The sequence below is a fragment of the Poecilia formosa genome, unplaced genomic scaffold (genome assembly GCF_000485575.1).
Source record: "Poecilia formosa unplaced genomic scaffold, Poecilia_formosa-5.1.2 Scaffold114, whole genome shotgun sequence".
Classification (NCBI taxonomy): Eukaryota; Metazoa; Chordata; class Actinopteri; order Cyprinodontiformes; family Poeciliidae; genus Poecilia; species Poecilia formosa.
This window is the reverse complement of record NW_006800053.1, coordinates 935024-950487: the sequence shown is the minus strand read 5'-3', so window position 1 is coordinate 950487 and position 15464 is coordinate 935024. Positions and strand designations below refer to the sequence as shown.

The following is a 15464-nucleotide window of genomic DNA, read 5'->3' as shown; positions in this document are numbered from 1 at the left end:
GATCCTTTGCTAAGAAGCAGCAGCAGCTCAGCGCCCTGAAGGTCCTTCAGAGAAACTGTGCTGCTTACTTGAAGCTTCGTCACTGGCAGTGGTGGAGGCTGTTCACCAAGGTATACCGTTTGTTTTTTTATTATTATTTGACGTTTTTAACGTGTTGTATTAAGTCTTTGCCGCTGTAACTGCAGGTGAAGCCGCTGCTACAGGTGACCAGGCAGGAGGAGGAGATGCAGGCTAAAGATGAAGAGCTGGTCAAAGTGAAGGAGAAGCAGATGAAGGTGGAAGGAGAGCTGGTGGAGATGGAGAGGAAACACCAGCAGGTTATTTACAACCACATATTTAATATTCAGTTTGCAAAAAAAAAACAAAAAAAAACTTACTCCCTGCATTTATTCACATTTTGTCTCATTATTATAACTACAAACTTCAATGTATTTTTAAACGTCTCTGATAGACCACTGCATGCTTCTGCAGTAAAAAAGAGATTTAAACTAATAAAAGTCTGAAAAGTGTGGCCTGCATTTGAATTTCCAATTTCTACGCATTCCTGTTAGAGAAATAGCTGAAGATAAGTCAGATTCGATGTCTATAAACATCAAATTCAAAACTTCATTTTTAGATTTTAGAGTTTTAGAGTTCAGAGTGATGTCAGCGCGCCCATGGCCGCCATCTTTACTGTGGATTTTACAGCTTCTGTTTATTTAGACCTTAATATTAGGACAGATCATTAGGGCCTGGCTAAATTTTTTTGTTCAAATTACAGGAATAAGGTCATAATATTACATGAATACAATTGTAACATTACCAAAAATAAAATGGTAATTTTATGAAAACTCCAACACAAAAAAACCACAAATGAAGAATGTTGAGCGTCTTGTTGTTTTTTTTTTTTTTGTCAGTTTTCTTTTTTTTTGCTTAATGCTTTTTTGCTCTATTGTTTTTTTTAATATTTTAGCATCTAGTTATTGTCAGTAGCAGAACTTTTGAAACAGTCATAAAACAAGTGTGTCTGTTTTGGGAAAAGGTTCTATGCCAGCAGCTTTTTTGCCATTAAAACAAATTTTCTTGCAATTTGAAGGTGTTTTTTTTTCTGGTGAAACTGTCTTTTTTCTACTGATATTATGATCACATTCTGGTAATTAAACAGAAAATGACAGAAAAATACATCATTTGTTTTTCAGAAAGAAAGCAAGCAAGCAAAAAATACATAAATGAAATAAATTAAAATCAGATCTGGTACGACGAAAAAATCTGAGATTTTATTTTTAAGTCTGAAGGTATTCCCTAAACATTTCTTCCAGGTTTTCTCTGTGCCTTGCTCCAAATTTTTTCAGCTCATGTTTGTTTCTGCTCTCCCGTGCGGATCAGAGGGTCTAACGTTGCTTTTCTGTGCAGCTGATGGAAGAGAAGAACATCCTCGCGGAGCAGCTGCAGGCGGAAACGGAGCTGTTTGCCGAGGCGGAGGAGATGAGAGCTCGGCTGGCGTCCAAAAAGCAAGAGCTGGAGGAGATCCTGCACGACCTGGAGTCCAGGCTGGAGGAGGAGGAGGAGAGGAACCAGGGGCTGCAGAACGAGAAGAAGAAGATGCAGTCCCACATCCAGGTGTGTCCAGAAGGCCTGGATCATTACAGTCAAACAGTGGAAAACTGTGAAGTTCTCGGTTATGAATGGAGATGCAGCGATCTGATATAAACATCTGTATCAGTCCCGATATCGAAAAGAAGTCGGTGTCTCTGTGACAATGTGGCCATGAGGGCAGATCTATTCAGTCTAATTCTATGCTTTGTGCTCTGAGTGACTAAATGCTTTATTATTTATTTTTACATTATATTTAAAATTTGTAATTTCACTTTCTGAAACCTTTGAACGAATTTTGATGCATTTTATTTTCACATGTTGTTTTTGCTAGTTTCAGTTTATTAAGTTTACATTGGCTGCTCTACTCCTAATTGCCCTCACTGGATAAATTAAAGTTGTTTTTACATGTTTGACTAAGCTGGTCAAACTATTAGTGTATTGAAATGTGCTGTTCTGGTGCAGGGTTGTCAAATTTGTAATTCATTATATTTATGTCTGAATTTTTAAAAAATTAAATGTTTTAATTCAGTTCTGTTTTTCTGTATCGGATCGGCATCGGCCAGCGCTACAGATACCTTCAAATATCGGAAGTGGAAAAGTTGATTAGATGTTGTTCTAAATAACAAAATGCTTGCTAATTAAACTGTATTTGCTGTAATTTATGTTTGCAGGACCTGGAAGAGCAGCTGGATGAGGAGGAGGCTGCGAGGCAGAAGCTTCAGCTTGAGAAAGTTACGGCTGAAGCCAAGATGAAGAAATATGAGGAGGATATTCTGCTGCTGGAGGATCAGAACTCCAAGTTCCTGAAGGTCAGAGAGACCGAGAGGCCACAGCTTAAAACAGATACAAGTGTTTAGTTTTTTTTTTTAGAAATCAAAATATATTCAGACTCATTCCAAAGCTTTCCCTCTGCTTCATCAGGAGAAGAAGCTGGTTGAAGACAGAATCAATGAAATGACGTTGATGCTCGCTGAGGAGGAGGAGAAAGCCAAAAATCTAGGAAAGATGAGAAACAAGCAGGAGATGATGATGGTGGACCTGGAGGGTAAGTAGCTAATAAAGCAGAGATTAAAGAAATAAGACTTGTAATGTCTTATTTCCTGAGCCTCTGTGCTGCTCTAATCCCCATTTAGAGAGACTGAAGAAAGAGGAGAAAACCCGGCAGGAGCTGGAGAAGGCCAAGAGGAAGCTGGACGGAGAGACGTCCGACTTCCAGGACCAGATAGGCGAGCTGCAGTCCCAGATAGAGGAGCTCAAAGTCCAGCTGAGCAAGAAGGAGGAGGAACAGCAGATGATGCAAACCAGGTGGGAGACGCTGTCTAAGCATTTATTCAGCTGACTATATGAAACAAATGAATATGTATTTTCGTAGTCATCTAGACCTTGTTAAGGTTTATGTATGAGAAATTAGGGCTGATTTTACTTATCGATTAATCTATCAATTATTTTGATGATAATCGATTAATCAGATAAAAACCTGGAAAATTCTGCAGGTTTTTCATTTAAGCCATTTTTTATGCACTACTAGAAATACATTAAAAGATGCAAATAAGTAACTCAGTTTCTTTTATTAAATAGAAAAATAAACATTTTTTATGAGAACTCCAAAAGCATGATATGCAATAACATATCATTCCTTTAGTGTGCTCTTGATCATTTGTGTCAAGGGATACATCTGCATCTAAAAAAATCTTGGTTCCAACATCAACATATGAAAAGCTGAGAGCTAAAATAAGTCATCTTCTCTGTCCCTCGTCTGCAGGGGTGAAGAGGAGATCAACCAGAAGAACAACGCGCTGAAGCAGATCCGGGAGCTGCAGGCCCAGCTGTCTGAGCTGCAGGAGGACCTGGAGTCTGAGAAGCAGGCCAGGAACAAGGCGGAGAAACTCAAGAGGGATCTGAGTGAGGAGCTGGAGGCGCTGAAGACGGAGCTGGAGGACACGCTGGACACGACCGCGGCGCAGCAGGAGCTCAGGTAACATCCTCCTCTGGTTTTATTTCCACTCTCCCTAATTGTGGGGAGGCACTTCTAAAACCCAGTCTGTGCTCTGAGTAGAACCAAGCGTGAGCAGGAGGTGGCAGAGCTGAAGAAAGCCATCGAAGAGGAAACGAAAAACCACGAGGCTCAGATCCAGGAGATGAGACAGAGGCACGCGACCGCATTGGAGGAGCTGTCCGAGCAGCTGGAGCAGGCCAAGAGGGTACTGGAGTAACGGCACGCTTTTACAAACAGATGCAGTTTAGCTTAGCATTTAACATCTCTATTTTTTTATTTTTTTATCCAGTTCAAAGCTAACCTGGAAAAGACCAAACAAAGCCAAGAGAATGCCAACAAGGAGCTGGCCAACGAGGTGAAAACCTTACAGCAAGCAAAGACCGAGTCCGAGCACAAGAGGAAGAAGCTGGAGGGTCAGCTGCAGGAGTTCATGGCCCGGGTCACCGAGGGCGAGCGGGCCAAGGGCGAGCTGGCTGAACGCACACACAAGCTGCAGGTGACGGACTCATCCAGGCCCCCAGGATGTTACCATGGGTTTTCTGTCACTGTTGCAGCTTAAAATGACTGATTTGCAGGAAATTTGTCAAAAATTTAATGTTATTATTATTATTATTATTATTATTATTATTTATTTATTTTTTTTCCCTTAACAGGGTCTTTCCAGAAAGTTTAAATTGTTGTGCTTTCTTGAAATAGCACCCTAGAAAGGTCATTGTACTTGATGAATTGTGCATATAAAAAAGTTCCTTTTATCTAGTGAAGGGGACGGTCAGTGAGGGGCGGAGTCGGGTTTAACCCAAATAAGTTGAGACATCTTTCTATTGGAAGTGCTTTTATCAAAACAATTACATATTTACACTTATTGTGATTGTTTGATATTCTGAAGTATATTCAGGAAATCCTGATCCTAAATATGAAAAATGTCTCTTCTTTCCCTTGATTTGATGCTCAGTTTAGCAAACCTTGTAAATAATAAAAGGCTGTTATTTTAACAAACTGGCTAAAAAACGCAGCGACAGGCTCAATGACTAACAGCAGAAGTCCAGCTGATGTGGAAACTAATGAACAAAATCAACAACAGGCATCAGGATTTGAGTTCAGTCATGGACTTTATACCAGTCACTTAAAAATGCCATGAACAGGAACCAGATCGGATACCTGGAATCAACAACAAGAGAGGAAATATCTAGGAATATTTAGGAATATTCCCATTCATAATAAACTTGGATTTGAATTAAAAGCTCATTCAACCTTTAAATTAATCAAATTCATTTACTTTTACATTGATCTGTTTCTGTTGCCAATGTTCAGATCAAGTGGCGATGATGGATTTATTTTGAACCATTTTCAAATATTGTCTTGATTTTTACACAAACTGAAATAGATCTTTTTTCTTTTTGTTATTTATTTACATGCGAGTTAAAATGCTTAAGAAAAGATCACCCGATTCTCCACACAGACCGAACTGGACAATGTGTCGGCCTTGCTGGAAGATGCAGAAAGGAAGGGCATCAAGATGGCCAAAGATGTTTCCGGATTAGAGAGTCAACTGCAAGACACACAGGTTAAACACCCAGGATTTCAACATTATGTGTTGTTTTTCTCTTGAGTCCTTCTTGTTTTAACCGAGTAATGGCCGATGCAGGAGCTCCTCCAGGAGGAAACCCGGCAGAAGCTGAACCTGAGCAGCCGCATCCGCCAGCTGGAAGAGGAGAAAACCGCTCTGCAGGAGCAGCAGGAGGAGGACGAGGAGGCCCGCAAGAACCTGGAGAAGCAGCTGCTGAGCGTCCAGGCTCAGGTAGGGGGCGGGATTTCTGCAGCATGCCGAGGGGTTTTCTTCTGATTCTGACTCTGACTGTGTGTGTGTGTTTGTATGTGTGTGTGTTTGCAGCTGTCGGAGAGCAAAAAGAAGCTGGAGGACGACGTCGGAACAATAGAAAACCTGGAGGAGGCGAAGAAGAAGCTCCAGAAGGACCTGGAGCTGTCCAACCAGCGTCTGGAGGAGAAGACCATTGCCTTTGAGAAGATGGAGAAGACGAAGACTCGCCTTCAGCAGGAACTGGACGACCTCACCGTCGACCTGGATCACCAGAGGCAGATCGTTTCCAACCTGGAGAAGAAGCAGAAGAAGTTTGACCAGGTTGGAAGATGTTGAGTTAGGAACTTCTGTGGGGTTTCATACAGAGCCTTAAAAATGTGTTTATACCCCTTGAACTTTCTTACTTTTTTCACTGAACACATCTTTGCACAAACTTTCTTCTGGAAAATGAGCTTGAGATGCATATTTAAAACTCCACAAATTGTAAACTCAGAGTACTATCAGTTAAAATCCCCAATCTGATCCGCAGATGCTGGCCGAGGAGAAGAGCATCTCGGCCCGCTACGCGGAGGAGAGGGACCGCGCCGAAGCCGAGGCCAGAGAGAAGGAGACCAAAGCTCTATCCATGACCAGAGCTCTGGACGAGGCACTGGAGGCCAAAGAGGAGCTGGAGCGGATCAACAAGCAGCTCCGAGCCGAAATGGAGGACCTGATGAGCTCAAAGGACGACGTTGGCAAGAACGTGAGCAAAGATTTTGGAGCAAATTATGTCGTTGTTTTACTTTTTTTTTTTTTTTTTTTTTTACTTTTTTTTTTTTCATTTTTTTTTTATCTAATGTAGAAACAGTTACACTCCCAGATAGATGAATTGATTGAGGAGAGTGTGAAGGACATGATCCAACTGTGCAGGTCCATGAGCTGGAGAAGTCCAAGCGCACGCTGGAGCAGCAGCTGGAGGAGATGAAGACTCAGCTGGAGGAGCTGGAGGACGAGCTGCAGGCCACAGAGGACGCCAAGCTGCGTCTGGAGGTCAACATGCAGGCCATGAAGGCGCAGTACGAGAGAGACCTGCAGGGCCGCGACGACCAGAACGACGAGAAGAAGAGAGCTCTGGTCAAGCAGGTGACCAACAAAACACACATCCGTTCTGAACGAAGGGGGAAAAAATTCTCTAACCAGGAATCCAGCTCAGTCCTTTACTTTGTCTCTTTCTTTTTTATTATTTTATTTTTACTTCCTTTTAAGTAACACTCATGCATTGGATTTTTTCCAATATACAGCAACACTTGAAGCCTGTGTCTGTGTAGTTTTCTATAAATGAAAATCTGTATTTATGGGCATCTTTTTGTCTTGCAGCGTCAAAATACTCAATAGTGTTTTACAAAATGTAGAGTTCATCTTTCAGCTCAGACATCTGTGACATTGTAGATAAAGAAAAAGAAGGGAAGAATAAAAAAGTCTGCCAAAAAAATTGGAAATTTTGAGATTAATCTCAATAGAAATAAGAAAAAAACTTGAAAATTTCTGAGTTTCAAAAGGTCAAAAATGTTTATTTTTGAAAATAAAAAAAAGAAAAGAAAAAAACCTTTTGAACATTTCCAAGTTTTTTTCTAGCAAATTTTTTGACTTTTCAAACTCAGAAATATCCAAGTTTTTTCTAGAAAATTTCTGAGATTTTTTGGCTGATTTTTTTCTATCCACACAATACCATACATTGTTGCAGACATCGGAATAACAAGACATTAAAAACAAAACACGACAGCTTCTCAGTTTCCATTCTTAGTTTTCTTTTCTCAGAAAACAATAGAACTGGTGGTTAAAAAAAAGAATAAATAAAATAATCATTTCCTCACTCCCTTACCTTACTCCCCTGCCTTGTCAGACTCTCCCCGGCCTCATAAACCACATGAAGCCAATATTCAAACAATATTGATGTAAAAATCCACAAACTCCTTAATGTCTTCCTGATGACTTTAACGGCGTCGGCTGCAGGTGCGAGAAATGGAAGCCGAACTGGAGGATGAGAGGAAGCAGAGAGCTCTGGCTGCAGCCGCGAAGAAGAAGCTGGAGATGGACCTGAAGGACATCGAGGGACACATAGAGGGCGCCAACAAGGCCCGGGACGAAGCCATCAAGCAGCTGCGCAAGTTACAGGTGACGATTTCACCCACGCTCGATCAAACAGCGAGGGACACGTCTTCTTCATGACATTTTGTCTCCTTCAGGCTCAAATGAAGGACTACCAGAGGGAGCTGGAGGACACCCGGGCTTCCAGAGACGACATCTTCGCCCTGTCCAAGGAGACGGAGAAGAAACTGAAGAGCCTGGAGGCCGAGATCGTTCAGCTGCATGAGGTCAGGAGTTCTCTTTGTCGTCTGCTTGTTGAAATGTTGTTCAATTTGTCCTTCTTTGCGTTACGGCGACAGAAACAAAGAGCTACCGAATCTCTCGTCTCGTTTTCAGGACCTGGCTGCCTCTGAGAGGGGCCGGCGTCACGCCGAGCAAGAACGAGACGAGCTGCAGGACGAGATCTCCAACAGCACCTCCGGAAAGTAAGAGAGCGCCTGGCAAAATGAAACTCAACAAAATGACTGATAATTAACGTTTTCAGTAACAGTAATTATCCAAACAGATTTCACTGTTCAGAGGTGAAATCAACATTTGACACTGTGACTAGTTTCTAGTTGAAACCAGACTAAAATAAGAGAAAACTAAACCAAAAGTAACTTTTCAGCAAGATAAATATTCTTGCTCTCTAAGTCAATGATTGCTGAATTCTTCAGTACCATTTCCACTGGCAGAAAAATACATTTTCCTTGAATAATAAAATCAGAAGACAGAAAGTTGCTCTTTCATTTTATTTTGTATTATTTTCATTTAGCTTTTATTTCTTAGATCTGCATGTCTGGTCTTTCTTAATAAAGCTGAGAAAATAATAGACAAATTAATATTTAAACATAAAAAAAAATTATACTCATTTATTTGTGCCTTTTAAAGTATTTCTAATATTGTATAAAAAAACCTAAATGAAAAATCTAGAATATGCCATTTTAAAAATCCAATTAAGCGAAAAATCACCAGATCAGCTGTTAGCTGCTATCGCTAACCACTGTAATTGTTAGTTGCAGCCCTACATATTTTTTTTAATGGTCAATCATAAAAATATTTCAGTTCAGACTGACTGACTTCCTAGGGCCAATGTGGAGATTTTTGGTTAGAAATGCAATGAAAATCAGAGGCTTCGTGAAGTGACTTCATGTGTAACCCGTCAGAGCCGCCCTGATGGATGAGAAGAGGCGGCTGGAGGCCCGAATCGCCCAGCTGGAGGAGGAGCTGGAGGAGGAGCAGGGCAACATGGAGCTGCTCAACGACCGCTTCAGGAAGACAAACATGCAGGTACTCCTTACATGACAATTAAACCTGTGAGAACGCTTCATTTTCCCAGCATGCCCTGCTTCTTACCTCCTTTTTTCTTGCTCTGTGTCCTCGTCCTCCTCCCTTTCAGGTGGACACCCTGACCACAGAGCTGAGCGCGGAGCGCAGCACGGCGCAGAAGAGCGAAAACGCCCGGCAGCAGTTGGAGCGCCAGAACAAGGACCTGCGTGCCAAACTGAGTGAGCTGGAGGGTTCGGTGAAAAACAGGTTCAAGGCCTCCATCACCGCTCTGGAGGCCAAGATAGCACAGCTGGAGGAGCAGCTGGAGCAGGAAGCCAGGTGGGCGACCGTTACAGCTCCTCCTTTCCTTTCACTGACCACTGATCTAAAATGAGGCTGTGCTTCCCTGAAGGGAGCGGGCGGCAGCCAACAAGATCGTCAGAAGGACGGAGAAGAAGCTGAAAGAAGTCTGCATGCAGGTGGAGGACGAACGTCGCCATGGCGATCAATTCAAAGAGCAAGTATGTCTGCCTCTGACGGCGATGCCGATTGCGATTCATTACGGTTTCTGGCCGTCGCCGTCTCACTCGTTTGTTCTTCTACTTCCCTGAGCGAAGCTGGAGAAGGCCAACTCCCGCATGAAGCAGCTGAAGCGGCAGCTGGAGGAGGCGGAGGAGGAGGCCACCCGGGCCAACGCCTCGCGCAGGAAGCTGCAGAGGGAGCTGGACGATGCCACAGAGGCCAGCGAGGGCCTCAGCCGCGAGGTTCATACCCTCAAGAACCGACTCAGGTGCAGGATCTGTTTATATCTGCAGAGCTTCATGTTCAGAGCTGCTTCTGCCTGCGCTGGTGCAAAATGTGCAGCCAGGGAAAGTTTTTACAGAGAAACTTTAGATTTTATCCTGGCACTTCCACAGTTTGGAGTCTAAAACCGAGTTATGTAATTGATATTCCCAGGACTCCTACACAGTCTAGAAAGATCTGGACAAGTATGGAAATTAGAAAGTTGAGAATGGAAAATAGTTAGATATTATTCTATTATAATCTGAATTTCAAAAATCCACAAAAAGCCGATGCCAAGTCTTTTTTATTACATTGCTAACTTTTGGTTTTCACACACCAGGTTCTTGTCCAACTCATTAATCGTTTAATGAGTTGGACAACCAACCATGTGTTTATCAGTCATTGTGGATACACACACAATGACTGATAATATTTAAAAGGATCATTCCACTGTTTTATTTCGGATCAAAATTGGTTAATTTTCTCTTTATCAGCTTTCATTGGTATTTAGCAGGTCAAATACCGAAAAATCAGAATGATCAATTAGAATTAAGTATTTTTCTATTTGTCAAATGCATCTAAAGTAACAGCTCCCTCTGTTATCTGCTTACTAATTCATTCATCAACAGCCTGTTTGATGCTATTTGAGTTAAGCCTCGATGCATCAATGGAGAAAAAATCCTGTAATCTCTCAAAACGTCCAACTCTGTCAGACTATCTGGAACCATTTTTCTCTTTATATTTTGTAGCTATTAGATTAGAAATAAAGCTCCTTATAATGCAGCTAAATGTGGGACAGAGCTAAAATAAAAGCTGTGATTTTCAAGAATAAAACTACAACTGATGATTCTGTCACAGAGATTACACTTTAGAGTAAAGTCTCTAAAAAAGTCTGTGGACTGTGGTGTCCCTGAGGTAGACTTCCTGTTTCCTCACTTTTAATGCCAGAGAAGAAAAGAGCAAAGAGGGATCGTAAGGCGGTGTTCCACAAACGTTACTTGTGAGGGTTTTTGGGGGTGTTTTCTCTGTGAAACAGAATTATGTTCCTGTTGGTTTTAGAGGAAGTTTGAAACACAGAGATATTTAACATTTAAAGAGACACGAGTCCCAAAGGTGCATCAACCACAAACACAGAAAACAGAAGCAGCAGCAATAAATCAATGTGTCAATGATTCACCTAAAGTAATAAGTCACCAGAAAAAGTTGCTCCTTCTTTCTCCGTACACCAATTGATTGATCTAAAATCTAATACAGTTTAGATTCATAGAAAATATGACATACAGACAAATTTAAACTCAAATGAGAGAGCTGGGATGCTGAAAAACACAGTTTGGAGCTCTTACTTGACTCTGACCCCCACAGCCAGTTTCTGGCTTAACTTTCTCCCCCAGTAAAAACAGCGAAAAAGAACAAGTAGGGTAATATACTAACTTTTTTTATCCTTCTGCCTCCTCCTGCTCCTCCCACAGACGCGGCGGCCCCATCACCTTCTCCACCAGCCGCTCTGGCCGACGCGCGCTGCAGGCGGAGGGAACCTCCCTGGACCTCCTGTCAGACGACGAGCTGGAAAACAAGATCACCGACAACAACGCCAACGAGACCCCGGCCCCCCAGCAGGAGTAGATGCACACATATCACTAAACCCGCAACAATCACTCAGACTTTAACTGCTCCAACAGGGAACCCTCCGATTCCTTCATCTCTTCTGTTTTACTGAAGTTTTTTCTTTTTTTTTTTTATATTTCCCTAATTAATTCCCATGTAATTTTAGTCAGAAGCCCTTATCAGATTAACCTTTAGTAGACACCAGCAGTTGGACCCCAACAGTCCCTCTTTAGCAAGGCATTATCTGTGTTTAGTTACAGAGGCAGAAGTTTAGAAACACGAAAACCCAACTTTTGTTTATAGAGTTGGTGATGAATATTGTCTGCTGGTCCAGTGGTTAGCTGTTCAGTAATTATGCCAACAGCACTGGAAAATGATCCAATCAGAAAGGAGCCGTTTGGGTTCCTGCGTCTGTGCAAAGGTATTCGGAAAACACTTTGAACTTTTCCACATTCTGTCAAATTAAAACTGCAAACTTTGGTGTGTTTTGTTGGGATTTTATGTGATATCAACACAAAGAGTGTCGTTGAAGGGAACTGATTTATCGCTCCTGGCTCAGAGGTTTGTAGGTTTACTTTGCTGCAGTTACGGTTTCGAGTCTTTTAGGTTTCTCTCTACCAGCTCTGTGAGTTTTTGCCTGTTCTTTAAGCTTTGAGAATGTCTGGATTTACTCGGTCTAAAGTTTGGACTGGAACAGTTTAACATGCTATGATCTGAAACCTGCGGCTCCAGAGAAACATGTGGCTCTCACAAAACCAAAACAGAAATGTTTTTGATTATGGACTCATCAAGAAATGGTGAGTTTTTCCATAAGTTCATATGCAAAATCTGCTTTTAATACCCGGAAAAGGGTTTCTAAAGCAACTAGCTTCAAACTACTTCCATATTTATAGAAAAGGCTCATCTCATTCCACATTTATTTTTTTAAAAGGGGCTGGAAAATTTACATTTTTATTTCTAAATTGGAAAAACTAGGAACACTTTTTCTTCCAGTTCACCAATATTTTTTGATCCATCATATAAAATCCCAATAAAATGAATTTTGTGGTTTGAAGGTGAGAAAATGTGATGTAAACCTTTGTGAGACGTAAACATCATCATGAGTTTCTTTATCTTTGTCACTGCTTAACGTCTTGTGAATTAGTTTAATTCTCAGCTGAGTTGTGATTGAGTCGTGCTTCATCAGCCCTCGGTTAGGATCGCTCGCTTCCTCCTGGGTATTGAACTGTGACTGTGTGCTGCCTTGCTGCCTCAGTGCTTCAGCTCTTTGCTCCTTCAGCGTCGACTCAGACCTGTTCAGGGTCAGCGCTAAAAACAGCAACTACGCCCATGTTATCTCTCTTCTTCTTCTGTGCCTTTTTCATATTCCTGAAGCTGCACATCCATTTGTACCACATATATAGTTCATATATTGAACCATGTATAATGTCATGAAGGTATTTTCTTAAAAAATATCATAAATTTGCATATTTAATGAAATATTAGTTGCATCCCAGTGACTGTCTTCCTTCGGTGTTGGATGTTATTAATGATTCGTCAGCAGTGGGTGTAGGTGGGTGCTACGACTTTTCTTATTGACAGCATTTGTACTTTTTGAGTTCTTGAGAAATGAAGACAATCCAATAGATATCAGCTGTATTTATATCTCTGCTATTGTTTACAATATAGACGACATTCATATTCCGAGCTGCTCAGTATTGATCCGCTGGTGGGAGGAGAACCAACGCATCCACAGAGAGAACATGTGAACTCAGGCCGAGATTTGATATTTATCTATGTATATGATCTTTTTTTTTCCCCTTTAGTTGTACCACCCTAAAATTTTCTCTGGCTATCCCAATGAAAATGTTGTTGTGATGCCATTGGATTCGAACGCAGTGTCTTCTGGCTACCAACTGTTCAATACAGAACAAAATCTATCTATCTATCTATCTATCTATCTATCTATCTATCTATCTATCTATCTATCTATCTATCTATCTATCTATCTATCTATCTATCTATCTCTCTCTCCCATCTGAAGTACTTTAAATCACTATATTAAATGAGTAAATATTAGTTGTGTGAGCTCAAGTGGATCCTCTCTAATGTGTTTGGCTGGTAGCAGGATGAACCAGGAAGTAAAAATAAGTTAAAGAAAGCACACTTCACAAACACAAAGCTTATTTAAAATTTAGAGCCAGATCACGTTGGTGGCCAAATGAGACATCCTGACAAGGTCTGGAAAAAACCAAACAGCTGAATTTGTGTCAACATGTTTTCAATCTAGAAAGTTAATCTATTTTTACTTTGTTTGCATCATTTAGACTGAGAGGTGAGGTGTTAAGAAAGAGAGGATTTAAAAATCGCATTTCCATTGAATTTCTTAATGCTTAAAGCTCCTATGACATTTTGAACTGAACCGTCTCTGGATCTGGAAGCGTGATAGCAAAGCCATAACATTCTACTCGACTCTCAATCGAGGTAAAACCATATTGTCTATTTATTAATTCAGTCACCCACCAACATTTATTTGAATCGAGAAATGCTTATTCACAAATATGGTATTGTGGGAAAATGTGATCAATCATGATTATTCAAAAACCTCTTATTAGTTTATATTCACTTATTAAACATGTTGCACCTCTAGTTTTTCTTAGATTTAGGGGTGCAATAAGTTTGCTGTCATTGCAAGCTTATCTTAGCCATCTAAAGTAATGTTTGACATTTTATTTTTAAAAACCAAGGAGTAATTTTGACATTTTTAACTCAAAATGTTTTCTGGACTTTGGTTATCATCTTCATCACTGAACTGAATTCACAGTCAGTTTTCTCAAACACTCTTCACGGATTTGCATTTAAGCAACTGGTGGCATAATTGTTATTAAAGTGTTTTCAAATGTCTTAAATAGATACATGGACTTATTTTCATATGTTTAGTGCAGAGTGCAGCTCACACTCTGCGTTAAAAACCATTTTAAAAGTGAAGGTTTAACGTAAACATTGCAGGGCTCAGTGGTTGTAGAGTTCCTGGTTTCTGGACAAACGGCTTGAAATGACGGGACACAGCGGGACACAGCTCGTCTCGTCTCATCCTTCCTGTGGCAGATGGCTACAATCTTCATCAAAAGAACAACAACAGCAAAAGCCTCCATGGACTTAGTGGATTAGAAGGATGCAGACATTCTTCATGAAGTTCACTCTTTAAGGTAGAGGAGCAACTCTTCATGAAATACATGCATGTCACAGTGAGCCTCATCCAGCAGGTCCCATTAAACATATATCGGCTTTCCATCACCAGACGTTACGGATACTCCTCAAAACTACCAGTAAGTAATTCAGATTTATATGCAAATGTCATGTCACAGTTATGGGGGAACATTATGCTTATATTTTACTGATGGCATAGTGCTATCAAAAAGTAATTGTGCTCTTAAAGGTTGTCTTGTTTTGGGTTTTTCCCTCTTTTAAATGTTTAAGATCATCAAAGTATTTTTATTATTTGTCAGAAGTAGCCAGAGTAATTCCAAGAATTTGCTTTAAGATTATATAAATGGTCCTACGATTAAAAAGAAGTAGCTACCACCTCAACATCGTAAGTCTTTGTGTCACCTTGGGACCAACAGCTTCCATCAGTCGTTTACACAAACTGATACTTTTACATCACTGGAGGTATTTTGGCCCACTCTACGTTGCAGAACAGTTTTAATTCAACCTGTTGAAGGTGGTTCCTCACCGTTTTTAATGGAATCCATTGTATGACCAGGCCACATTAAACCCTAAATCTTGCTGTATTTACCAATTTGTCCTCGACTTTCAGAGCACAAACTGATGGCCGGGAATTTTCCCTCAGCATTTTCTGCTAGACAGAAAAATTCATGGTTGGTTGCATCATTTTTGGCAAAATCTTCCATCCCCTAAAGCCAAAAAACAGTTCATGACATGAAATTTGGCCTTAACTGAGCCAAGTGAGCCCTGCTGTGCTGTAGCTCTCGTCCTGGGAGCTCCTGGATGACTCACCAATATCGTAAATTTGATAAGCAACCCACTCCAGGGATGTCAATGTTCCATGTTTTCTCCACTGAGGAGCGTTGTTTTGCTTTTTGTCATATTTCAGCCTACTTCATGTTATGAGACACGTTCTGTGTAATCGATACTGGTCTGACAGTAATCAGCCCTGGGTGTGGTTAGTGAAACAGAAATTAACTTTCCAAGAAACTTTGATTAATCACAATTACAAAGGGGAAAGTATAGCTATTTTCTCTTTTATAAGTCATTATTTGAAATGTGAAAAAGTGTGACTGTAATACCCAATCTTGTCCAAAAGATGGC

The 15464-nt window shown here is 40.8% G+C and overlaps 1 protein-coding gene across 1 annotated transcript in view; it reads left to right on the top strand.

Moving 5' to 3' along the window:
* LOC103143665 (myosin-10) overlaps positions 1 to 13015 on the top strand; it is an 82326-nt gene extending 69311 nt beyond the window's left edge. Inside the window, exons 22-43 of the mRNA XM_016675463.1 lie at positions 2 to 110; positions 186 to 317; positions 1393 to 1599; positions 2247 to 2384; positions 2497 to 2620; positions 2709 to 2880; positions 3338 to 3550; positions 3632 to 3776; positions 3861 to 4067; positions 5031 to 5135; positions 5217 to 5369; positions 5463 to 5711; positions 5920 to 6132; positions 6300 to 6512; positions 7383 to 7544; positions 7616 to 7744; positions 7854 to 7942; positions 8663 to 8786; positions 8896 to 9104; positions 9178 to 9286; positions 9383 to 9555; positions 11018 to 13015. Of these exons, the coding sequence (XP_016530949.1) occupies positions 2 to 110; positions 186 to 317; positions 1393 to 1599; positions 2247 to 2384; positions 2497 to 2620; positions 2709 to 2880; positions 3338 to 3550; positions 3632 to 3776; positions 3861 to 4067; positions 5031 to 5135; positions 5217 to 5369; positions 5463 to 5711; positions 5920 to 6132; positions 6300 to 6512; positions 7383 to 7544; positions 7616 to 7744; positions 7854 to 7942; positions 8663 to 8786; positions 8896 to 9104; positions 9178 to 9286; positions 9383 to 9555; positions 11018 to 11171 (3529 nt within the window). The 3' untranslated portion in view covers positions 11172 to 13015. The remainder of the gene's footprint in view (position 1; positions 111 to 185; positions 318 to 1392; positions 1600 to 2246; positions 2385 to 2496; positions 2621 to 2708; positions 2881 to 3337; positions 3551 to 3631; positions 3777 to 3860; positions 4068 to 5030; positions 5136 to 5216; positions 5370 to 5462; positions 5712 to 5919; positions 6133 to 6299; positions 6513 to 7382; positions 7545 to 7615; positions 7745 to 7853; positions 7943 to 8662; positions 8787 to 8895; positions 9105 to 9177; positions 9287 to 9382; positions 9556 to 11017) is intronic.
* The last annotated feature ends 2449 nt before the right edge of the window (positions 13016 to 15464 follow it).